General features: G+C 36.5%; 1 protein-coding gene across 5 annotated transcripts; it reads left to right on the top strand.

Annotated features, from left to right (window-relative positions):
• Positions 1 to 27109, top strand: PIK3CG (phosphatidylinositol-4,5-bisphosphate 3-kinase catalytic subunit gamma). Of its 5 annotated transcripts, XM_072401666.1 has the most exons (12): positions 2726 to 2800; positions 3667 to 3818; positions 8721 to 10739; positions 11856 to 11921; positions 12917 to 13142; positions 15510 to 15613; positions 16686 to 16832; positions 17650 to 17740; positions 19537 to 19667; positions 22058 to 22169; positions 24053 to 24210; positions 25034 to 27109. In XM_072401666.1, the coding sequence occupies exons 3-12, from the start codon at positions 8733 to 8735 to the stop codon at positions 25313 to 25315; spliced, it is 3324 nt and encodes a 1107-aa protein (XP_072257767.1). In that variant the 5' UTR covers positions 2726 to 2800; positions 3667 to 3818; positions 8721 to 8732; the 3' UTR covers positions 25316 to 27109. The 5 variants fall into 5 exon arrangements, with proteins under 5 accessions (XP_072257765.1, XP_072257769.1, XP_072257768.1 ...); XM_072401664.1 differs by lacking the exons at positions 2726 to 2800; positions 3667 to 3818 and adding an exon at positions 1 to 68; XM_072401667.1 differs by lacking the exon at positions 3667 to 3818 and having other exon boundaries at positions 2722 to 2800.

The following is a 27109-nucleotide window of genomic DNA, read 5'->3' as shown; positions in this document are numbered from 1 at the left end:
CACATTAGAAGAACGGAAGAAGTGGGCACCCAGAGAGAGGAGAGAGGGCAACTGCTGGAGGGGAGATGGTAAGTAGAGGGGCAGCAGCTCTGCCTTATCCCATGATATTAGCCGTGTTATCTGGGTAGCTCGCTCCATGTCTGGGCCGGGACTAGGCAGCGGCTTTTCCTGTGTAAGATGGGCGCGTTTAGATGACAAAGCAAAGTGCCTGGGAAGCGGAGCCCATGGCTGTCATTTCCTCCTCACCCTGCACCGCTCTCACTAATGGAGACATGTGAGGTGGCAGCTGAGGTGGCAGCTGAGGTGACAGCTGAGGTGTCAGGGGGTAAAGAGGACCTGTCACCAGTCTACACCCTGTGTAATGAGCACTGGGCAGGTCCCAGCATCTCCCCTGCCATGGGATATTTGGGGTACAGAGTACTCAGGGCAGGAGTAGCCATACTTTCCTATATGTTGTTACATTGTGTTATTAGCTACAATAATATACAATCTATTCAGTGTTTGCACATTTCTATTATTAAAGAATGAATGTGCATTCACATAAAGTGTGTCTGAAGTCATCAAAAGCCAAAAACAACTTCCCATTAGGAGATGCAATGTACCTGTACACCCAGATCTGCATTAGGTAGACATGGGCATCGTGTACATGCCGGGTGCCCACCCTGGGGTGCTGACATCTCTCAGCCCTGACCTAAATTGCCCCAATATTTACCGGTACATACGTTTATTGAAATGCGTTGAAGGTGCAGCCAGCCGGGACAATTTAGCCCTTAAATGTAGATTTGTCCTCAGATTACAGATTTGGGGTGCAGACAAGTATGGCTCTGGGGAGGGAAAGGACGATTTATTTTAGGTCAGGACACAAAAATCTATTTATCTTTATTCATTGTTCACCTCGGATCCCCAAACTTTGCCTTCCTAAAAACCACTTTTGTGAAGTGTCACTAATATCAAAACCAGCAAATCTTAATAGTTTTATGTGTAAATGGTACATTCCTTCCTCCTGTTATTCTATAATTACTTATTCAGTAAGACCCCATTAACACCTCATATCATTCCCATACCTTTAATAGCTATGGCTACATTTCATGCTCTACTTAGAACGGCTTCATTTGTAGCCCCCTTACTGTGCTATAGAGAGCTGAGACTACAAGTGAGAAGTCCTACATCTGTATCATACAATGTAGGGAATCATGGGATATGTAGTTTTCTTCTGGGCAGGAAGCTGACATTGCAGCCATTCTGCTACCCTTTAATATTAGGCCAGCAGCCTCTACACATCCTGAACGCATAAATAGTTTTTCAATTGAGAACTATTTTTATTTTTTTACTAATTGATATTACTCATGTATGATAATAAGTCTTGCTGACAAAATGTATAGTATGCCTCAGAAGGGTCAGTCTTGGGTCTTCCTGATGGCACAATCATAGTCTCTGTGATGGTATCCATCCACTTTACTACTGATTTTTTTCATTTCCCCTAAACTTTTTCAAGCAGTATTGTCTCGTCCAGTAAGTTGGTAACCCTACAAGAATAGACATAGACCTAACTGTTAACAACACTCTAATTTCTCCCTCCCCTCAGACACGTTGTCTTGGTGTCACCTTTGATTCTGCCCTCTCATTTACCCCCAATATTCAGAACATTTCCAGGTCCTGTCACTTTCATCTACCCAACATCTCCAAAATCTGCCCCTACCTGTCCCCAGAGACCACCAAACTCCTTGTACATGCTCTTATCATCTCTCGTCATCTATCATCACCGCTCCTCTTCCGCTGCATCTTTGTTGTTTTTCTTCATTGGCTTCCATTTCACCTTAGAATCAAATTCAAGCCGCTTTGCTTTGCCTTCAATTCCCTCCACAGTTCTTGTCCCACTTACATTTCTGACCTGTTAAAAAAATACTCCCCCAGCGGCAGCTCCCGCTCCTACACTGACCTCCTAATGACTTCCTCACTTATAACCTCATCACACGCACGGATACAAGACTTTTCTCCTTTCGTCCTATTCAGCTTGCTCCTACTTTCTGCTCATTTAAAAGAGCACTCAAAACCCATTTTTTAAAACTTGCCTACCCGGCCTCTTCTGTCTTTTGAAACCATCACTACTTCCCACCAGTACATATCTCCCATCCTATTGTGTTTTAATTCCCCCACCTACTAGATTGTGTCACTGTCTGTATTTGTCATTTGCAACCCCTATTTAATGTACAGCACTGCGTATTATGTTGGCACTATATAAATCCTGTTATTAATAATAATAATAATAATAATAATAATAATGAGTAATTATATAGTATAAGAGCGTGCAGCTCTATGACTGCCTGAGAAAAGGAAGACAATCCAGCTGTGTAGATGTGTTGTAATGAGTCCTTTCAATCATCAGGAGGGACTGTTGTTTCCCAAATAGATAGTTTGTGTTGTGACTGACAACTTCTTATATAAATATGTAGAGGAAAGAAAATAAAGAGAATGATTGTATTATGCATGTGATGGATCCATCTGCTAAATAGATTGTGGACAAATTCTTTAAAGTATAACTTAAATTAGAAAAACATTTAAATATAAAAACTTGGCCATTTATGGCAAAAGGGGCAGTCGATGTCTCCTCTGCTATAAAACAAACTCAGTTGTCTGATCTTAACTTTTTAATTGCACTTACCTGTTCTCGCTTCATCACGGGCATCACCACCTTCACCTGGTCTTCTTCCAGGTTCTGGATCTTCATCCATTGTGATTGGGCAGGCTGGCATCTTGTGCAGCTCAGTGTACTTTAAGAAAAAAAAAATTGAACAGGCAGGTAAGTATGTTTTTTTGCTGAAGGAACATCTGATGTCCATTCTGCAGTGAAAATCCTGCATGCTCACAATTGAATGTGAATCTATAGTTCTGCTCCAACATTTAACCACCGTTCACTTGAGTTCCCCAAATTTTTCCTATTTGATAACCACTTTCTTTTTTTTTTTTTTTTTAAACTTACTTTTTACACCAGCCAATGAAGGTACAATAGTAACATATTTGCATCAAACAGGGTCACAACATCAAACAAGTTTAACAGAACATACAGAGTTACAGGTTAGCAAAACCAAATATAAGGAGCAATTTCGGCGGGGGGGTTCATATTAATAGCAATTGCAATCAAGCTCGTTCCTTTCTGGCATATAGTCTTTATAGGGAGGAATAGTCTGGTGAGGGGTGAAGGGGCGGTGGGGGGGTAAAATAGGTAATTATGTGTTTGAAGGTTAACCAGGAGATCACCCTTTGATGTTCTGGTGGGAAAGACTAATGGTGGATCACCTTTTAAAACTTGGTTTTGGAATTTAACGATTCAAAAAAATTTTTTCTAAAGAACTGCGATGTTCTACTTTTTTTGAGTGGGTGGCCTCAGTCCATCTGAGGACAATTTTTTACTGTCATTAGTGTGAAAACAAAAAAATCATATTTGTTTTATGTCTGGTGAGCATCTTCAGCCAGTCCACTTCTGGGTTCTAGATTTTAGGCTGTAGTTTATTATTTCCCATGAATCAGGTATGTCAGGATTCTAAGCATTGAAGAAATGATTGCGTACAGTCAAGTACATTTTTTTTTCTGCAGAGGGAACATCCTCTGTCCCTTTCTTAGTAATGAACCTGTCTGCTTACAATTTTTTCTAATGTAACTATATAGGAGTTACATCAGGAGAACATCAGGAGAACAGATATCCTATGATACACTGCAACTAGTGCAACCTCATATATCAACGTGTGCAATACATCTATCAAAAACACTAATGAACGCTCCCTGATGCCTAGTAGTTGAAAGCGAATGCCCGGGAGCAGGTAACTGCATGGTTGTCAGCCATCTGTCTGAAATTAAATGTACTTTTCTGACTTTTGCGGGAAATGTATAGATGATATAGATGATGTTTGCCTTTGATTTGTTTTACATTTTATTTGCTGACATAGAAGCTGTCTGATCAATTTTATAACTATAGAAAGGTCTGCCAGTCCAAATATGTAATGTACAGGCCATTACACTGGGATTTTATTTTATTGTACAAGTGCTAGCTCTAATCTTAGTACAGTACTTAGTACTTAGTGTTCTGTCTCTGTACAATCCAGTGTAGGATCCGTAAAATGTTGCACAATAACTATATTGTTTTTGTGTTTGAATATCCTCTTAGCAGGGCAGATCCCATGATCCGATTTCACAGACTGCTTGTGTTATAAACACACAGTGCACACAATTCATAGGTCATTCATGGTTGTAGAAAGCTCATAATGTAGGCAAATGTTTTGCTAAAGTATGGTTGCTCTCTAGATAAAATCACTTGCAACATAAATGCTGAAATGTAACCAGTTACTGTTGGAGTTGGGTGGCAATTTGTGTTGGGGATGAATTGAAAAGTGTTGCCAGCAAATAAACATTGTGAAGCCTTCTAGTAAGTTAAGAACTGTAAGTGAGTAGGAAGTGAATGGCTCAGAAAGTCCCCATGATTTATACGGTAGAAATACAATGCAGACAGTGTTCTACCTATGTGTTTATTTAAAGTACAGATGAAAGAACCTGAAGGACAGTCTAAACAAGCCACAAATCTAGTTACAGTGTGATACACAAGCCTTATAAAATAAACAAAAAGACTTCCTTACTTTCCCTGACCGAACCAAATCCTCTTTTGTGTCTCGTTTGTGTCTCACACGCTTACCGTCCAAAAGACTGTAGGTCACACTGGAAAGGTTTCAGCAACAGAAGCAATGTTGTCAATGCAAAAATCAGTGGACAGTCCAGCCAGCTGAGTGACAACCTACGGGCTGGTGTGCTGACAGTGACAATGCTGATAATCACATCTCCTTTGTCTGTCACCTTCAGCAGGCACAGCCTACATGAGAGAGGCAACTCTGCTCTGAATTCAGTAGTAGTGAAGCATTGTTGCCACAACATCACAGGAAGCTGTATTAGGTGAACTTCATATGCAGGATCAACAGGTATTTGTGGAACATTGCAGGGGGGCAAAGTTCTCAGCAGGTAGACTGTGCTCCATCCCTGTACCTTAGGGGATAATTTTTAGTTTTGTTTTTGTTGAAGTAATCCATAGCAAGCAACCAGATAGGGTTCGCAGTATGATGATTGTATTTTTTGTTATTTTATAATGAAAAGAAGAATTTCATTTGGTTGCTATACGTTAGGCTTACACGTGTACACGTCAGATGATTCTCGTCCAATTATTGCTTCAGGGCGGGTATCAGACGAGAATCTGGGTTCAGCGCTCGTCTGATGATGTTAATGGATCAGTCCTGGGGGATCCTTGAAGGATGGAAAACCAAATGAAGGGAAGAGAGCACAGCGAGGTGCTGCTTGCTCGTTCTCCTCCCTCCCCTCTCCATAGAGCAAAATGGCACTGTATGTAACAGCGCTTGGTAATGCATCTTTCAGTCTTTTGTTTTTTTTCAATACTTTCCAAGGACAAAAATTTAAAGTGTGTACGCAGCCTTATTTTCCACTCCATTGAGCACGTCCAAGGTGAATGGTGTCAAGCCCTTTTATAACAAAGTAGGACTAGTTACACAGTAGTGGACAGAGGAGGATTATTAAAGTAATCACATACACCTTCGTAGTACAAAATTATTTTGTATTTTGTATTTAAAAGAACTGAAAGGTAAGCACACGGGTACTCTGCTAAACATATTTTGGAGTTGTCCCGTTTTGGCACCTTTTTGATCGAGTGTTGCAGCGAATATTTGTAAATTAACACATGTATCCATCATAGACAAGCCAGAGCTTGCTTTGCTTCATGTGTCCGTGATGTTGAGGAAATGCTATAAGCGTTCACCACTGCGTCATTTACTGAATGCAGCTAAAGCATGTATTCCACCCTTATGGAAATAATCTATTCTGCTTACGCTTAGGCAGTGGGTTATCAAGGTAAACAATATACAATAAATGGAAGCATTATTAACATCAGGGGATCAGTCATCAAACCGGCCTGTACACACTTGGTTCTACTGGGAAGAATTTAAATGCTCTTCTGAATATATACAGTTAGTTCGCCTACCTGGCCAAGATTTAGCTACAACTTCATACTAGGAGTGTACTGATCAAGGATTGAGAGATGTACCTGGATAGACAACCATTCCCTGTTCCCCACTCACATCCATGTTGTGGAGTTCAATGTTGGAACCCATTTTTAGCCTTAATGTTCCTAAAACCCAGCTTTAACCAAAATGTCTTTTACCACTGGGTAGAGAAAAAAAAAAAGATTACAACCTCTACTAAGTTTTTATTATTATCTGTATCCCCTCTGAATCTGTCTGCTAACAAGGACAAGAAGAAAAATTAAATCCTGGTGGGTAGCATAGAGACAATAAAATAAACAGACTTTATCCCTGTTTGCATTACCTCTGTTTGGTTTTAATTTTATATAGTAGGCAGGAAACATACGTGAAACAAAAGTGTAATATCACTGCTGTTGTATTATTAGAAATGAGATCACCACTCAGCATAGACAACACAAATCACTGTCTGTACAGCATAATATACAATGCATGGTGTGTACTGACATGGTATGTGATGATACCATAATTCATATAGTCCTTGTTGTAGCCAGGGGAAGTAACCAGTAGCTTTTCTAAATATGTAATCAAATGAATAATCAATGTGGTTAAAGCTTCCTTCCTGTTACCAGCAGCACTTCCTCTGTAGATGTAAAGACGAGAATCACAAGTTACAGCTACAGTGGCTGTGACACACTCCTCACAGGCAACAGCACACACATTTTGTAATCCCTGTAACTTTACACAAATGAATCTTCAGGGTCAACAATTCCTTTCAGTAGGCAGGTAATGTATACGTCTTCAATCATTTGCTGTGTGGGACTCATTCATTCCCCACTGGTCTTCTTTGGTGTTATTTGTAGGTTTGTATTATAAGCTGTATTCTTCTCCTTGGTCACTTGGATCAGCTTTGTGTTTACATATCTTTATATTAGGATTTGTTTTCCCTTTTGTTGGTTTCATTAACTCTTTTTTTTATACCACATTTTACGTAGGTCATGTTGTTATTTCAGTGTCCAGTTTTGTAGAAGTATCTAAAAGTTTTTAAGCTGTCATCATTTTGTGTATCATAGTAACTATTTATAAATGACAATAATAATACATTTTATTACTATTATTATCATTATTAGATGTTTTATGCCTGAATGTGCAAAATAAAAATGCGATGGATTAATTAAATGGCAAAAATTAGTGTTGTACCATTGTAATAGAGAGGAAATGCATACTAATAAATACTATGGTTTGGTAAAAATAAGACAAAATTATTTTAGGTCAAACGTTTTATCCAACAAACTACACAAAATGTTTTAAAAAAATCAAGCTTTTAGAACATTATGCCCCTTCGCCAGACACATTTTTAATCAACATGTTTCTTTACATAGTGTGTAACAGTATTACTTATTAAGCAATATTTCTGCAATTTAAGCTTTTTGACAGTATTTAATATAATACTAATTTATGACATTATGACATTATTATTTTTAATAATCTTTTTTTTCATCCTTGTTTCATGCTTTTTCAGTAAAAAAATAAAAAATGTAGGTCCATCGAGTTCCACTAAAGGGGAAAAAAAGAAAACCTGCATGTTTAGAAACCTATACTTATAGTTGATCCACAAAGGAAATTAGTTAATACCACATTTAGGGTGGAGTTATTTAACCAATATGAGAATTTTTTTATATATATGATTACTAAGCCTTCTTGTAATGTATTATTATTAATATGCTTTCTATTCAGTGTGCAGTTTATACACTTTAGTAAAACCATAGCCATAGCCATAAAATTATTATGTTACTTTCTTGCAACCATGTCAAACTTGAGGTGTTTTTAACATCCTGTAAAAAATTGCCTGCGTGCAGCTGTTTATAAAAATTGGACAAAAAGGAAACCATTGTTTTAGATTCCATGTTCAATTTATTCAGGTTTATTAGATACAAAATGGTTGGTCACCATGGGAAACAGCTCAACTTGTGTTCTTGCTTCCTTTACTCAAAATGTTTTTTTCAGGAATTGCTAAAAAGTATTGGATAGTATAATTTTTTTTCAATGTAGACCTAATTTGGTTACTGGATAACCCACGTAAAAAATGTTAGTAAAAGTTAGTGTGTTTTTGGCAGGATTGCCAGGTAAAAAAGAAAAGAAAAACTAACTTAGACACTATACCTATGCTACAATATATTGCATTTTGCTTGGGTTTAGAAAAACGTTGGGCTATATTTGTAATCTGACGTTCCCTCAAAAATGGTGGGAATCAGTTACTGCCATGGAAACATAAACAGAGACCTTTATATTATTAAATGGCAAGCTCTGGGAACAAGTTATGTTCCATAGTCAGAATCTTATAAGAAAGGCACTTAACATCTTCCACAAGCTAGCATCATTAGAAGCTAAAATTAGCAAACAAAGAATTACATTTGAACACCACACTCCACATTTCAAAGTATTTATAGCAAAATTGAAGCACCAAAACTTTTAAAGCTGGGTGGGAAGCAGCTGTAGGCAGGTAGCAGCCTCTGTATTGTGATGCAACTCTTTAGTAACCGCCGGGTGGTGCACCCAGCTAAAAGGGGCTGGGGAGAACACTCTTCATATCTTTATATATATATATATATATATATATATATATATATATATAAATGTATCCAAAGTATATTTACTTTATAATGTATATGTACTAATTTCTGTTCACAGCTTCAAGCTGGCATGGCGCTGGAAAATTATGACCAGCCTGTTGTACTAAGGGATGAGAAAAAGGGAAGACGAAGAAAAATGAGGCCACACTCAGCTGCAACATCCAACGTGTTCTCCATGGAGTTGATACCAATAGAATTTATTCTGCCCACAAGCCATAGGAATAGCAAGACTCCAGACATAATTTCTCTGGAAGTTGCTGGAAATTGCACAGTTGAGCAGATGAAAGCACAAGTATGGATGAATGCAATAGAAAAAAGTCACAATAGTGATTTCTATCACAGATTTGGTCCAGACCAGTTCCTCTTGCAGTATCAGAAAAAAGGTCAGTGGTATGAAATATATGACAAACATCAAGTGATTCAAACATTAGACTGTATAATGTACTGGAAAGTTCTACAGAAAACTGTAGGAAAGATTTATATCATCCAAAAAGAAAATGCCTCTGAAGAAACAGTGGAGTATCAGAAAAAGTTAAATTATCTCATCGGATACGATGTGACAGATGTCAGTAATGTGCATGATGATGAACTAGAATTCACCCGCCGTAGGCTGGTCACTCCACGTATGATTGAACTTGTTAAAAGAGATCCCAGGCTGTATTCCATGGACCCCTGGGTTACCTCCAAGCCACTTCCTGAGCACTTATCCAAAAAACTTACTTCCAATAATATTTTTATAATTATTCACAAGGGAATGACAAGCCATACTATCAGGGTGTCCATTGATGACACACCCGATGAAGTACTTCTGGCTTTCTTTACAAAAATGGCCAAGAAGAAATCATTACTGGACATTTCAGAGGAACACAGTGAGCACGATTTTGTCCTAAGGGTTTGTGGGAGAGATGAGTACATCATTGGGAACTCACCACTTAAAGATTTTCTTTACATAAGACAATGTATTAAGAATGGGGATGAGATCCATTTTGTTCTTGATCTTCCTCCTGACACATCAGAAGACAATGTGCAGAAAGAAGAGTGGCCTTTAGTTGATGACTGCACCGGAGTAACAGGTTACCATGAACAGCTTACCATTGAGGGGAAAGACCATGAGAAGATATTTACAATATCTCTTTGGGATTGCAATAGAAAGTTCAGAGTAAAAATCATTGGAATTGATATCCCAGTTTTGCCAAGAAATACTGAACTTATTGTTTTTGTTGAAGCCAACATTCAGCATGGACAGCAGGTGCTTTCCCAAAGGAGGACCTCATGCAAGCCATTTACCGAAGAGGTCCTATGGAATGCATGGCTGGAATTTGATATAAAAATCAAAGATTTGCCTAAAGGAGCCCTACTAAATCTACAGATATTTTCCTGTAAGGCTCAGACTGTTTCAAACAAAGGAACTACCCATACAACAGAGACTACTGGCTCTGACTCAAAATGTAAAAACCAGCTTCTTTACTATGTAAACCTGTTGTTAATTGATCACAGATCCTTGTTAAGACAGGGGGAGTTTGTCCTTCATATGTGGAAAATACCTGGTAAAGGAGAAGAACAAGGAAGTATAAATGCAGATAAATTGACATCTGCCACTAATCCTGACAAAGATACCTCAATGGCCATTTCTCTAAGTCTGGACAAATACTGCCATCCAGTTGCACTCCCTAAACACAAATCAGTATCTGATCCTGAGCTTGACAGGGCAAGGTCTGAAATGCCAAATCAGCTACGGAAGCAGCTTGAAGAAATTATATCCACAGATCCGCTTCATCCCTTGACACCAGAGGACCAAGAGCTCATGTGGCATTTTAGATATGAAGTTATGAAGCACCCAGAGGCTTACCCTAAACTGTTAAATTCAGTAAAGTGGGGGGATCAGGAGATGGTGGCCAAAACATATCAGCTATTGAACAAAAGAGAAGCATGGGATGACTGTTGTCTGGATGTTGGTCTAACAATTCAGCTACTTGATTGCAACTTTTCTGATGAAAATGTACGAGCCATGGCAGTTCAGAAACTGGAAAGTTTGCAGAACGATGACGTCCTTCATTATCTTCTCCAGCTGGTACAGGTAATCCAAAGTTTGCATAATAGTACATGTAGTTCTCTTAGTACTGCTTTCCATTTGCATGAGTACAATGACTTACTAATAAATTATTAGTATGCAGCTTTGTTCCCTTGACATGCAAACATTTATTATTCTTTTGTAAATAATGTATTTCTTTGTTTATGCTTGTATTGCTGCCATTGTTTCTTTTCTTAAGCAATCTATTTTATTCATTTCTGTTCTAATACTCTAAGGATTTATAGTGCATATGTATATATATATATATATATATGTATATATATATATATATATATATATATTATTGAATGTACTTGTGTATATAGTACCAGCATACTCTACAGTGCTTTAAACCTTACGCACACACAGTAAGGGTCAATTTACTTCTTTGCAGTGTGTTAACGCACATGCGTCAACTTACATTATGTAAGTTGCATTGCATGTACTGCAATTGCACCCTAACATGCAAAAAAAAAATACAGAACCTTTTTTTTTCAACACAATTATAGTGGTACATAATTCCATGCATGTGGGAAACTACAAGCTTTCTATGGCACTACTGCATTGCCTTATTGTGTGTGGATTCTAATAAAATAAATGGTACTATTACACATGAGTTACCTACTTTTGAGTGTATTCTCTTGGAAAAAAAAGCACATACAGCCTATTCATTTCAAAGAAGTGCCCTAACACAACACACAAAAGTGGTTACATAATGTGTGTTAACCTCGCATTCGTTACCACAATACACCAGGGCAGACAGGTACAAATGGGCCCCTAACACTCACACTTCTCTTCTGCTGTGGGAAAGGATAACTGTGGGCACAGTAGGTTTTTTTCATACTTCTGCTCAAAAATATTATCTATAACCATCATTCTCTCACCATTCCCCACAGAGCTGAACAAATTCTATTATTCAGACAACTAGTTTTCCAAAAGTCAGAGCTGACACAACTAAGTGTTCTTGTTCTTTCCAGTGAAAGCATGTTTTCTAAATCTTTAAAATGCAATCTGGCTCTTGAATGCCTTGTAGTTATTTGACCATCTCTGTGTAATTGAACAGAAACATTTATAACTGTTATAACTTTTCTTTAAATATATGTTTTGTTATTACTTTTTTAGGCTGTTAAGTTCGAACCATACCATGACAGTGCTCTATCAAGGTTCCTGTTGAAGCGTGCTTTAAGAGTAAGCTATTGGCTTAGTTTACACAATAATATCTCTATCTATCTATCTATCTATCTATCTATCTATCTATCTATCTATCTATCTATCTATCCAACTATCTAGCTATCTATCTATCTAGCTATCTATCTATTTATCTATCTTTTTTCTCCATTTTAGCTTGTAAGGGTGACCATCAATCTTTGATAAAGGCAGGAGGAAGAAACAGCAGCTTTGTAGTTATTTAAAATTCAAGATACTTTCATGATTCAGAAATCCAGTAATAAATAGAAATTAGATTGTAGAGTTTTATCAAAGAAAGCTAAACAGCAGAACTACCTACAAACCTCTGTTTGAAACCCCCACCATTCTCCAACATGTTCATATCACTCAATTGACACGCTATAGCAGTGTTCCTTTACCAGGGTTCTGTGGAACTCCCAAGGTTACTTTGGATTCCTTGAGCAATGTGTGATTAGTTTAACTGACACCAGTGAACCTTTTAGCTATTTGTAAGGGTGACATTCTTCCCACTGACGATCAATGAATGAAGTATTCTTCTGAATGACCACCATGCTAATGTACTGTGAGCTGTATATAGATATATATATCTATATATCTATATCTATATATATATATATATATATATATATATATATATATATATATAGCAGGGGTTTCCTGAAGATCTAAAATGTGTTTTATAGGTTCCCCAAAGGTTAAAAAGTAAAAAAAGAGAAAGGCTGTTTTTATAATATTACACTTTAGTTCTCCCAGGCAGTTACATAATATGATATGTAGAGAGGTCAGAGACAGTGGTGTTAGGCAGCACAGACATTAATTATACACTCCCAGAAAAAGAAGAAAAGGAGAGTTCAATTGTGTGCAAGGTTGGAGAGGGCTTTGCTAGGGAATTGACTTCCTAAAGATGTAAAATCTGCTAACAAGTTCAAAATCATAATACGTACAACCAAAATTTGTTCCTGCAGGCATGTTTCAAAATGTGGTTCTTTTTGCAGAGCAAGAGAATTGGTCACTTCTTGTTTTGGTTTTTAAGAAGTGAAATTGCACAATCAATGCATTATCAGCAAAGGTTTGCTGTCATCCTGGAAGCTTATCTCAGAGGCTGCGGAACTGCCATGTTAAGTGACTTCATTAAACAGGTTCAGATTACTGAAGTTTTACACAAAGTCACTATGGAGATCAAAAGTGTTTCTGCTGAGAAGTATGATGTAACCTCACAAGGTAAATGCTGATTCTTTATTGACTGATCTGCTTAGAGTAAGTTGCTGTATTGTAATGTAGTAGGGTTCAACAGGCCCGCTGTCACTTGTTCAGCCGAAAGCCAAATGGTTGTATGGAGTATGGAGACATTAAACATTGGACATTTCCACGTGTCACTAAAGACTCAGCAAAATATTCATTGTATAAAAGTGGATAAACATTCAGACTAACATTTGGTGTGCAAACCATAAAGCCGCGTACGCTCTTCCAAATATAGTTGTTGGAAAGGATCTTTCATGATCCTTTCCAACGACTATGCACTGCAGGATGCATGAATGAGTGCCGTACATACAGCACCGTTCTGCTCTGTGAAGAGAAGAGGGCGGAAACGACCGAGCGGCACCCTGCTCCGCGCTCTCCCCCTTCCCTTGCATTACAGTTTTTCGTCGTTCATCGTCCGTGGATCTGCCAAGACGGTTGTTCGCACGATGAACGTCGCGTGCTGTACACACTTCAGATTTTTGTCCGATATCGGCCCTGTGCCAATTATCGGGCGAGAACCATTAGTAGTGTGTATGTAGCCTAAGTCAGAACCTCAACATTTTATACCAGTGTTTCTAAAATCAGTGAAATCAGTGAAATCTAAAGCCCACCCAAAAACATATGATGGTGCTAACCAAACTTGTTATTACATTATTAAATATTACATCTTCCTGTACAGAGAATATTGTATGTGTACAAAATACGTATATGATGGTACCAGACAACATATTACACTTTAGTTTTTGTACTTATCTATGAACCAGAGCATTTTTTTCTTTTCTACTTAGGGCCTGTTTGTTTTTCAAGGATTTTTTAAATATTGTGATATTATTTAGCAAAAACTGTTTTTGAATGCAAAATTTAAGACAGATGTAAAATCACTTTAAAAACTTACCTTTTTCTACACGTTTGACTTTTTGCCACGCTGTAAGTAAAAGAAAAAAACAGTGTTACTATTGATAAAAGTATTTTTTCACATTTTGTGTCCAATTTATAATGAGGCATAAAACATATTTTTGGTACAAAATGTTGCAAAGATATTTACAAAGAAATTCAAAACATTACAAAGTGATTTTTTTTAAACATCAACAACAATGCAACACTAGAAAAACAAAAATAAACAACAAAATAATTCAATTATTTGCATATTCAGATCAAAGTTACACATTTAATCTTTAAATGTTCAAAATACAGTAAATACAAAGTAACAATAAGTGTACCATTCCCTGAATCACACTAATAAACATTGTTTGCAAACTCTGAACAGAAGATACATTGTTGATAGCAGTGGCTAGAATCAGCTGCTGTTTTCATGAAATAAATGAGCTGGGAAAAGTGGATAGAGCATCAGCTGTCAGGATGTGTGAAATACTCCCAGGGTACAGTTTTTTTTTGGGGGGCATATGCAGCATGCCAGCTAAGAACACTAAGGACATAACAATTTCTGTGGCTGGAAACAATCTTTCATTATTGTCTACAGTGACACTAAAACAAACAAACTCTGTTCACTCATTGCTGTTCGGTTCTAAAGAAAGGAGGGGTCACTGGTTGTCCATGGTCAGTCCTTGCTATTCACATGCTAGATATTCACTTGAGATGATCAATATGTGGCTAATGCTTTTAGGCACAGGGACTCTGACACCTTTCAAAATTACCATCCACAAGCTCCCCAAACATACTCATACTTCTGGCAGAGCCTGCAGAAAGGCAATTTATTTATGGGTAGGGGAGAAATTGGACTCCCCATTTCCTGTGAAAATGCAGTGTTGGGTATTATTTGCCAGACTGAGCAATGTCATGTTAGTGTGTGTTGGGAAGGGGGTCCTTACTGAAAAGCTTTCTGAACATTCTGGTAATAAATTTGCCTGAAACACCTACCAACAAATTCACTGACCTATATTCTAGCTGTCTTTCAGCATTAAATTAACCCCAAAATCCCAGAATATTAATAATTCCCTTTTGCTAAACGAGTTAGTAATGCCTCCCGAATGAACTTAATCAGCTGCCTGATACTACCCATACAAATAAAATGTTTGATAAATAAGAGGTTCTACTCATAGTCCCAGTTTTCTATTATATTGTAACTATAATATTCTTTACATTTGTCTTCCACACAGCTTTGTTCACAGCTACTTTTTGTATTTGATTAGAGAAAATCCACCCAGCAGGGACACCGCAGTAAAAACCTGACAAAGCTCCTAACCCAACCCAGTTTCTCCAACAATAATAAATGTGTGTGGTTAAATTCTTCTTTATAAAAATGGTTGCATTGCTATTTTGCCATTATTTGGTACTGTATTTAGAATGTGCCAAGTTTTTGAGGTCTGTTATTATATTACTTTTCAGTTATCTCTCTACTGCGTCAAAAGCTTGAAAAACTGCAGGGATCTTTACTTCCTGAAAGCTTCAGAGTACCTTATGATCCTGGGCTGAGAGCTGGTGGACTGGTTGTAAGTCAAACAAAAATTCATCACTCACATCAATCACATGTTTAAATTGGCAATGCAGTCTCTGTGCCATACCAGTTTTATTCATTTTGTCTCCATATTAAAATCCCCAATGAATGCTTAATATTTAAATTAATTCTTTTTTTAGAATGAACAATTTTAGGGGGAACTTACCCTGGACAGATTTTCCCTAATTACTTACATTGCTACTCCCAAATGAGGTCAGGGTCAAGCATGTGTACAATGTAATAAAACAGAATATTGATAGGCTGCTGTGATTGTCAGGCCTCCTTCTAGTATATTCTGCAAACACATGAAAACTGAGAGGTTTCACTTTGTAAAATTAAACATAGACTTTAGGTGAAAGTTGAAAAGAAATGCTGAATTCCAAGTTGTCTTGTGTGGGAATGGTTGCAACATACTTCATTGTGGAACTCCAACTAAAACTGCATTGCCAGCTAGCTTTTGATGTCAGTTTGTCTGGCAAGAGGTTCCCCTTCTCCACAGCATACTGTAAAAGACAGAGTTGAACCGTGAGTTTGACTTTGATTAGGGGTGCCTGTAGAAATAGTGCAGTAACTTGCATTAATCACCTACAGCTTACTTAGCTCCTTAATCTGGTTTACAGAATAAGGTGAAGTCCCTGCCACTGGTAGATTTGTCATAGGACTATACAGAGAGGACATTTAACAATGGGGAACCAGAAACCTCACATCCAGGCCCCTGTCTGCTATTGTAAGTTGTAATGTTGGAGGAATGTCTAGATGGCCAATAACCTAGGAGCTGGAAAAAAAGTCTACCCTTTCCTAGTCTTTCTTAATCATAAGGAAATTGGAGTTCATTTCCATTTTACCAAACAGTTGTTTTTTGATGAAAATGCGGTGGAGTTAGTAGTGACCGGAGCTTATTCCCCTGGACTAATTTGTAAACCTGTGATCTGATCGGTAGTGATTCTTTGTACATGTGTGGGACTTATTTGTGTGTGTGTATGTATGTGCTTGAGCACATTTGTGTACCTAACTTTATTGAGCACAGAACAAAAAAATTCCTGTTTCAATATTTTTTGTCCAACTAGGTAGAAAAGTGCAAGGTAATGGCCTCAAAAAAGAAACCTTTATGGCTGGAATTTAAGTGTGCAGACCCAACTGCTTTGTCAAATGAAACAATTGGAATTATTTTTAAACATGGAGACGACCTTCGGCAAGACATGCTCATTTTACAGGTATTTAGTGAATTCCCTTTTTGTTTTATTTATTGCAGTTAGAGAGTAATTTGTCCTAGTTTTACTGCCCCTTTAAGTGTATGCAAACCCTAACAGTAAAGTTCTCATACTTGCTCGTTATAAATATACCAAACAAGGTGTTTTATTACATAAGGTTGATAAGTGGAAAAAAATACCCATTAATCCTGCCTGAAATCTAGTGAGCTGACAACTTCTGATATGTATTGAAGCTTCCTTGCACTGTACTGTTATTAGCTGCTCTCATATTTTTGCAAGCTACAGCACTTGTCTTCCTATGGTATAAAGATAAAGTGGAGAGGGCTTTGTTAAACACCTGGGGTGTTGCTCCTGTTATATTACTGTTCATTTCTTTGACTTACTATTTAATCAGCCAATGTAGGCTTGTAAAAAACACAGCTATGTGATTTTTTGTAATTAAAAACATTAGGACTGATTTAATAAAGCTCTGCAAGGCTGGAAAAGATACACTTTCATCAGTGAAGCTGGGTGATCCAGCAAACCTGGAATAGATTTCTTTAAATAAATATTTACTATATGCTAGAAATAATTACTATTTGCTAGCAAATGTTTTGAATCCTGCACCAGATCCATTCTATGTCACTGATGAAAGTGTGTCCTCTCCAGCCTTGGAAACCTTTAATAAATCAGGCCCATTGACCTAATTTGTTCATTGACTGTGGTTGAAATACTAGATTTTTCAGGTGGCTATCAATTAATTATTGAGCATTATGCTTGCACGTATTTCTATTTACAGCATAATAAATGTAATTAGGCTCTTTTTTATTTTGACATTTAGATTCTTCGCATTATGGAATCAATATGGGAAGCAGAATCATTGGACCTTTGCTTGCTTCCTTATGGCTGCATTTCCACAGGAAACAAAATTGGTTAGTTTTATCATTTATTATTGAAGATTGTCTGGTTCATTTCTTATGTTTTTGGTGTATTGTGCTGTCCATGTATGCTTTATTATGCACTGTCATATGTTATTCTTTGAACGATACTGTAAAGTATCAGTTTGACTTCTTTTAAAAGCACACATTACTTTAAAACTGAAAAGCCTAAATGTAAAAAAAAAAAAAAAGAAAATCCTCAATTTTACAAAAGTCTACCAGCCTAGCTGCTTAAGGCTTTTGATTTTGATGCAGACATAGCTGTAACGTATAATGCCACTACTACAGACTGATTACTAGTATTCTGGGGTTTCTAGGTACACTAAAAGGTAATTTATCTAAATATTTTCCTGCTGCTCTTTTGGAAAGAAAAATATGTGATAACATGACATAACATTTACAATAAGATTACCTAACATAAGAAAAATTAGGAAACTGCTATTAATGACTTTCTTCTAAAAAGATTTGGGGTTATTTTTTTTAAATGTTGGGGCCAATAATGTTTAACATCTTTATAAATGAAATAGAATCTGGGATTAAAAGTGCCATTTCTGTGTTTGCAGATGATACCAAACTATGTAATGGAATTAATTCCATAGAGGATGTCTATTTTCTACAAGCAGACCTGGATGTACTGTTTGATTGGGCTGCCAAGTGGCAAATTATATTTAATGTTGAGAAATGTAAAGTAATAGCATGCAAAGCCAAGCTGCAATATCTAAAGCTAGCAAAGTACTTTCTTGTATTAAAAGAGGAATAGACTGCAGAGATGGGGACATTATCCTGCCCCTGTACAAAGCATTGGTCAGACCACATTGTGAATATGCAGTCCATTTTTGGGCACCAGTTCACAAAAAGGATATTGCTGAATTGTAGAGAGTGCAGAGAAGGGCAACTAAACTAATAAAAGGAATGGAGGAGCTCAGCTATGAGGAGAGATTAGCTGAGCTGAATCTATTCTCCATGGATATTTCAGCGAGCTTTGTGAATAGGGTGAAAATACACTTTGCAAAAAATATATAATCAAGTTAAACAAGTTTTAAAAAGGATTTTTGTTTGTACATGATTAAATGGTTGAAATCAGTAGGGCCTCATCGTATTCACTACGCTATTTGAAATGTTCCTTTCAAAGTCCATAGTTATTTTAGTAAATAATCTCTATAGAGAGATAAACACTGCACCCAACTTCTCTGGTATTTTACATTCCTGGCTGATGGGTGCTCATATGACCTCCATTTATTATATTAAATATTAGGTCTTCTGGCTTCTGTTGGTACCATATTTGCTGTGGGCATTTGATTTGTTGACTGCCAGTTTTCAATGCGGTGTGCTTCCCCCTATAATGCCTGTCCATGAAGTATAACGCATGCTCACAGCTATCAATTATTGTAAATTCTCTACATCCTTCCCCATGCTGTCACATGCTGAGTTTAGGAACAGATGTTTGGGAAAACTATGTCATATACAGTGGGAGGCATTTCCATGAGGTTGTGCACAGGCAGAGACAAGCGGGACTATGGGGGGGGGGGGGCTCCTAACACATAAAATACTGTTTAATGGACACATGCTGCCAAATTGCAAAAAGACAACAACAAACAAAAAGAAAAGCCAACAACTTCACAATATTAGGTATTGCATATGTACAGCCAAGTTAGATATTTTGAGTATACGTCCACATTATTAGACAAAAAAATAGCTACTTTTAATAAATATCTTTGTGGTTAATGTCAGCAATGTTTCTGGTAACATGTAAATGTAGTTTCTTCTTACCTTCTTTGTCATCCAAACAGGGATGATTGAAATTGTGAAGGATGCCACAACCATTGCCCAAATACAGCAAAGCATAGTTGGCAACACAGGCGCGTTTAAAGATGAGGTTCTGAGTCAGTGGTTAAAAGAGAAATGTCCAATTGAAGAGAAGGTATGTTGTCATTTATCTTTTTTTTTATTTTTCCATGCTTTAGATATTTATATAAAGCATTAATGCCTAGGGAATGGCTGGGCAAGAGAGGCAGCTGTTGAGAGAAGTCAGCAGATTCATTCTATTTTACAGAGTTGCAAAACAATTTGTTTCTATATATCCTTGATGATAAATTAATTGGACAGTTCATTGCTTAGAATATAAGGAATTATCAATAATTTAGAATGTAAGGCCTATACAGATTTCCTGGAGTGTCTAAATAGAAGGTATATATATATATATATATATATATATATATATATATATATGACTCATTTTTTATTATTACCATTGACATGAGGCCCTGATCTTAGCGTCTGTCATAAATTGTGGAGGGCTTTAGGCCAACAAAGAGTAGAATGCAGAAAATCTCAAATTATACCGAAGAGTAGGGGATTTCCTTAGTTTTCATTTCAGATACATCCACATTGCTTTAGAAAGACAACAAAACTGATGGGGGAGGGGGGATAAATCAAAAACAAAGATCCACGTTTCAGTTGATCCACCATTGGTTATAGTTCTTAGTATGTTTGCTGTAGCAACATTAAAGGGTCTTCTCTGTGCCGCCCTTTAGGAGGAGTAAAAATCCCAATTAAAGATTACATTACATGTGAAAATAGAGGGTTTACATATCTAATTAAATGCCCATGTAGCTTGGCGTCCAAGCATCCTATGAGTATCAGTGCACTTTCCTAAGCATAAAACTTTCATTAGATCTTAGAAACTCCAAATGAGCAGATAAATAAATGAGATAGCTAAAGAAGCATACAATTAGAAAAGATTAGAAGGCATACTAATATTATTAGGGTGTATAGCTTTAGATAAGGATGCAATAAAAAAGATATAGATCCCAAAAATATTCTGTATCAAAAAGAGATGTATATACTTGATGTATTTAAGAGATATTATAATTTTAGTTGCTGTTTCCCTGTTGGAAATGTTATCCTTACAATCTGTGTGGTCACAGGTATAAAGTAGCAAAACTGTCCCTCAAAGGGGCTCACAATCTAATGTCCCTACTATAGCCATATGTCATTACCACAGTCTAAGGTAAATTTTGGGGGGGAAGCCAATTGACCTCACTGCATGTTTTTGGGATGTGAGAGGAAATTGGAGTACATGGAGAAAACCCACACAAACACTGGGAAAACCTGCAAACTCTATGCAGATAGTGTCCTGGCTGTGATTTGCACCTGAGACCTAGCGCTGCAAAGGCCAGAACACTTACCTCTGAGCCACTTTGCTGGTTGAAGTTTACTTTTAAAATAGGTGTGTATATGTTATATTCTTTTACTGGACACTTTATTGGGTACATTTTACTGGTACTGGGTTGGATCCCTTTGAGTGGCATAGATTCTGAAAGATGCTGGAAACATTCTTCAGAGATATTGGCCCATATTGATGTGATAGAATTATGCAGTTGCTGCTGATTTGTCTGCTGCACATCCAGGAAAAAATGTCCCATGTAACCACATCAAAATGTGCACTAATGTATTCATATCTGATTGTTGTGGAGGTTATTTGGGTTTGGTGAACTCATTGTCATGTTCAAGAAACTAGTGTGAGATGATAGTGTGTTATCCTGCTAATGATAGTAGCCATCCAAAGATTGGCTTAGAATAGACATAGGGCCTGATTTATAAAAGCTCTCCAAGGCTGGGGAGAATACACTTTCATCAGTGAAGCTGGTTGATCCAGCAAACCTGGAATGGATTTCCTAAAAGTCATTTGCTATTTGCTAGAAAATGTTTTGAATCATGGACTAGATCCATTCCAGATTTGCTGGATCACCCAGCTTCACTGATGAAAGTGTATTCTCTCCAGCCTTAGAGAGCTTTAAAAAATCAGGACCATAAAGTGAAGAACATGGTCAGCAGCAATACTAAGATATGCTGTGACATTGAAATGATACTCAGTTAGTACTAAGAGGACCAAAGTGTTCTAAGAAAATGTCCCCTCACCAGCCTGAATACAGCCTTGATACAAAGTAGGATGTTTTCCTGTTGTTACCTTACCATATAAATATCACTGCAGAATTTGAGACTCATCAGACCAGTTTGTTTTCCAATCTTTTGTTGTCCAATTTTGTTGAGCCTTTGCAAATTGTAGCCTAAGGTTTCTGTTCTTAGCTGACAGGAATGACACTCCTACTGCTGTACCCCATCTGCTTTAAGGTTTGATGTGTTGTGTGTTCAGAGATGTTCTTCGGTGCAGGAAAGTCCAAGTACTAAGATATTTTTTCTTAACAAACAGGTTAATAGGTGTATCTAATAAAATGGCCACTGAGTGTATAATGTGCATGGTGAAACAACATGCTTATAACACTGTTGTTGATCTTTTCTACTGTGTAGCTGAATGCAGCCGTGGAGAGGTTTGTTTATTCCTGTGCTGGTTACTGCGTTGCCACTTATGTACTTGGAATTGGAGACAGACATAATGATAATATAATGGTAACTGAAGCAGGTAAGATTCTCACTGTTATTGATTTTCATGTTTTTTTTTTTTTTTCATTTCTTTGTTTTGTTTTGTCCAAAATATATTTTTTTAAAGTTTTCTTCAGCAGCAGTAGATTAGCACAGCCAATTGAAATAAACAATAAATATGGCTTGTATTCGTAAATGAACATGCACTGAAGGGGTCTTATTTTTGTCTTTCAACACAGGATTGCTTTAAATATTTATTCTCTACTAAAATATTTAACGACTCATAATGGCTCAGTGACATGGGAAATGAAAACAGATTAGGCTTGAGCCTAGAATGTTCTCTTGCAGCTTCAACCTAAACATGCTCAATTTATTGTTTCAAATAAGGTCATTTTTTCACATCATTCACAAAATACCTACATGTGCTGTGTACCCTCTGTTTGTTACCCTCTGATGTTGTCCATGATTTCCCAAATTCAAGATTTCCCCCAATGTTACCAACACACTGCAGTATTTTTTTACTGGCTGAACTTGAAGTTAGGGTTCAGATTAGTTATTTTTGTAAGCAGTTTTTGTGTAGTTTTACCACTCAAGACCTCTTGCAAAAAATGGTTAACATTAGCTCGAATAGGTCACTTCACCACTCCTCAGTTCTTTACTCCTTTATTTGACAGGTGGTAAGAGGGCATTGACAATCATTTTTTTTGGATGCTGTATGTAGCATATTATTATCATCCAGTATTTTTTTAGCACCAATATATTACTCAGCAATTTACAAAGCCCATAGTCATGTCACTAACTGTCCCTTGAAGGTGCTCACAATCTAATGTACTTACCATAGTCATATGTCTTTAGTGCATATTAAGGTCAATTTTGGGGTTAAGCCAAATACCCTCACTGCAGCAGGGGCAGTTTGCTGGCCTTGCCACTTGTAAACACAAACAATTTTAGGCAATGGAAAGCTGTTTCTACAAGCAATTTAATTTGTTTCAATACAAAAAAAAATGGAAAAAAGAAACCACTCTGCTAGGCTTTTGCTGCTGCGTGCAAACTCATGATCAAGCCAAGCAGTGACCACATGTTACTGATCTTGGCCACCTAAAGTTTGACATTAGCAGCCCTGGAGCAGTAAACACCATGGTAAAACAAGCACTATGCTGAACACAACCAAAAAGTTATTATACCCAAAACATATAAAACAATATGTGGTGGGAATATTGACCTACAGAAGTGTTTAGTTCATTCTTTCTGAGGGCAGTCTTTTCTTTAGATTTTTAGCAACCTACACTTCAGTCTCCAGAGTGACTGTGGTCCCTTGTTGGAGTCCCCCTGAAACCCCAACATAACTACCTTTATATGGCTGCTGTAGAATGAAGCCCTGTGGGCAGACACCCATAGGTGACATAGCTAGCCTTTCCCAAAATTCACATCTGCTTCACCCACCAGCTCCTCATCCAGAAGTCCGAGGGAAGCACTGATGAAACATGACAAACATAGTCAAGCTGTAAAAAGATAATAAATTGGGAATAATAAATCCACAGAAGCAGCCTAAGTTAACATACATTGCTTAATTGGAAAAAGTGTAATATTAATGAAAGTTAATATTACTTAAAAATGTTCTGGTGGGCCATTACCAGAGATATTGGTCGTTGTTAGACCTACTTGTGTATTTTTGTTGGCAGTAAAAACTGTCAGCAGCATTGGAAATCGAGTTTCATAAATACTTCAAATCATTATACTGTATACTCAGTTGTACTGACCTTTTTAGTGTTATTGTTATAATCCTCAAGCAAAATGATCACATCTTACACATTTTTGGCCAGTTTTCCAAAAAAATCCACACTTAAGGATTTTTACTATTAGTAAGCTAGAGGAGGAATTATACATTGTAAATTATTGTAACTTTTAATTCATTTGTTTTAGGAAACCTATTTCACATTGACTTTGGACACATTCTTGGGAACTACAAAAGCTTCCTTGGCATTAACAAGGAGCGAGTACCTTTTGTGTTAACTCCTGATTTTTTACATGTGATGGGCACCTCAGGGAAGAAATCCAGTCTCTACTTTCATAAATTTCAGGTATTGAATTATGCACTTAATAAAAATACATTGTGTTGTCTTAATTATACACCAGGGTACACAAAACAAAGTAACAAAAGCAACAATATCCCTAAATGTATAGTGGTTCCTAGGTGTGAATAATGGCGGGTTGGGAGTTAGTTGTCCCATTTTTTATGTACCACAGTAGGGAAGCGGTTAAACTAAAAAATAATCCCTGGTTGTCAGTGAAGAAAATAGTCAGTTTTATTTATAGGATTTGGTTTTTTGAAAAAGTAGAAAGTTTGTCCCAAGTAATTTTGTCCATCGTCCAGGATTTCAAAGCCGTGTATTCTCCTTTTGGCCTTTTAAATGGCTATCATGTTGTATTTTATTTACATTTCCTCTATTTGAAATCAAATATTCTGTTACTTTGAATAACTTGATAAACTAACATGAGGTCTAGTTAATGCCATGTTAGCTACAGTGGATGTGTTGGATTGTATCCAGAGTTTTAAAAAAAAGTTCCCATGAGGAAATCAAGCTTAGGAGTTTGTCACTGGATATTGCATTATTATCACATGATTGGCAGGAGAGTAGGAAATACAGTATCTTAATCGTCATTATTATCAAATTGCATAATTAGGTAGAGGAAAAATTCCACCAATAACTTATTGTTAGTTGAGATTTGTTACTTTCCTGTATACATCATAACATAAAACTCATTAATCATCATTAGTTACTCTTCATTTCTTACATTTTCCTAAAATACTGCTTTATGATTTACATCCTCATAGGTTCTTTGACAATATAAATATCCATGTTTTTGCACAAAAATTTTATATTATACCAACATTCTTCCTAGGACGTTTGTGTAAAAGCTTACATGGCCCTGAGGCATCACACCAACCTTATGATCATCCTCTTCTCCATGATGTTGATGACAGGTATGCCTCAGCTAACAAGTAAAGAAGACATTGAATACATTCGGGATTCACTGACTGTTGGGAAGAGTGAAGACAATGCTAAAAAGCATTTTCTTGACCAGATTGAAGTCTGTCGAGATAAGGGCTGGACTGTACAGTTTAACTGGTTCCTGCACCTTGTGTTAGGCATTAAACAAGGGGTGGAAAAGCACTCTGCGTAATTTTACCCTGGAAATCTCTAAATATAACTTTAAACTGACTTGAATAGTCACCCTAAGGAGGGTGTTAGAAAATATTAAGATGTGTAAATAAAAATTCCATTAATTAATTGCACAATCAAATGGACTGGCATTAACATGTAAATATTTTAGGTGAAGAAATGAAGAACTGCTAAACATGTATCTCAGATTACTTGCACTTAATAAATGTATTTCCCATTTCTTTGAATTGTGCACTCTTGGAATAGTGGCAGCAAATCAAAACCTGTTTTATAAATATCATATTATTAGGCTGCATGTAATAGCATCTTAATACTGCTGGCAAAAAAGCTGCTGCTTGTATGCAGTTTCACACACTTTCAATAGCAAAATGATTGAAAAGACAACATACTACCAACAGTATTTACCTACTAACTACCTAAGCTTGCCATATGAGAAACCTTTAAGTAAATCTCAATCAGAAAATAAGTAACGAATTACACACAAGATCAATTGACCACCTGAATTTTGTTGCTTGTGAAGTCAAATCTGGAAACTATATTGATAGGTTAAAGACAGTTAAAACTTTAGCAATGTCTAAAGTGATTTCATTTTTCCAGAAAGTTCAGTTGGGGCAACTACCTTGAGCTCATTCAAAAACACATGTTATGTGTTCAACTGCTTTGCAGTTTTATAAAAAATGAAATTAAAAGTCTGGATGGCACAACCATGGCAAGCTATTAGCTGTAGGTTGCTTTGAAGTATGTAGTCACTTTTGTGATGGAAATCTGCCTAAAATTATCTGCATTTCTAGGATAATAAAGGTTAGCATACGTGGGCTCAGAGGCAAGTCCAATGCAGCATTCATGTGCTTTTAGGGAAAAGTGGAAATTTGGCCAATCCCCTATTAGTTAAGTATTACCTAGAAAGGGAAAAGTGGCTTCCTTTTTTATGCATTTATATTTTTAACAGTATAATTAAAACTAATTCCAGATTCAAGCACTGCATCTCAGATCCATCAAAATGCTTGAAAACTTTACAAAGACATCTGTATACTACCCTACATGAAACTTTTCATTCATTCATTGCCAAGCTATGCTCCCTAAATTGTGCCTTTGACCTACCTTAGTAAGCACAAGACAATTTTTGTGTGATAAGTTATACTGTAATGTTAAAATTAATACATATTAATATTATACAAAAATACATATTTTGTAAATTATAAATATAAACCCCCATTTAAGACCCCTGTTGACTGTACATATTATATATGTCTATATATGTATATTCTGTGTAATGCATCCTAGAAGTTTGAGTCCTTCTCTGATATCTAAAAAGTAGCAAATTCTTTTTAGTGGTGTCAAAAGAGATATCTTTGGGAAAGCACACCTTTATTATAAATAAAAGTTTTTTTGTTTTTTTTAGACATTTTTTAAATATATATAGAAGTATTATATATTTCTGCAGGATACTTCCATTAAAACCACTAGATAAATAATATAAACATTAAAAATGGGTAGCGTATGCTCCATGCAAAGATAATCTGTTCCAAGGGCAAAACAAAAGCAATAACTTTACAAAACAATAATCAAAACATAGCTCATACCATCAAAATCTAACCCATAAAATATATGTACATTGTTTTATGTCAACACATGGTAACAGTTATTTTGGATAACTTTTTTTGGTTATTTTAGATGAAAAAAATTGAAAAAAGCCACATTGTTATTTAAAGCTTATTTGAAGTTTCACCAAGTGATAATGTGATTAAAAATAAAAAAATTATCAAAATAAAACCAGGGTGTGCCAAAATAATAA

The sequence above is a fragment of the Pyxicephalus adspersus genome, chromosome 2, assembly GCF_032062135.1.
Source record: "Pyxicephalus adspersus chromosome 2, UCB_Pads_2.0, whole genome shotgun sequence".
Lineage (NCBI taxonomy): Eukaryota > Metazoa > Chordata > Amphibia > Anura > Pyxicephalidae > Pyxicephalus > Pyxicephalus adspersus.
Note: the sequence above shows the minus strand (reverse complement) of the source record. Positions and strands in the feature narration are given on the sequence as shown.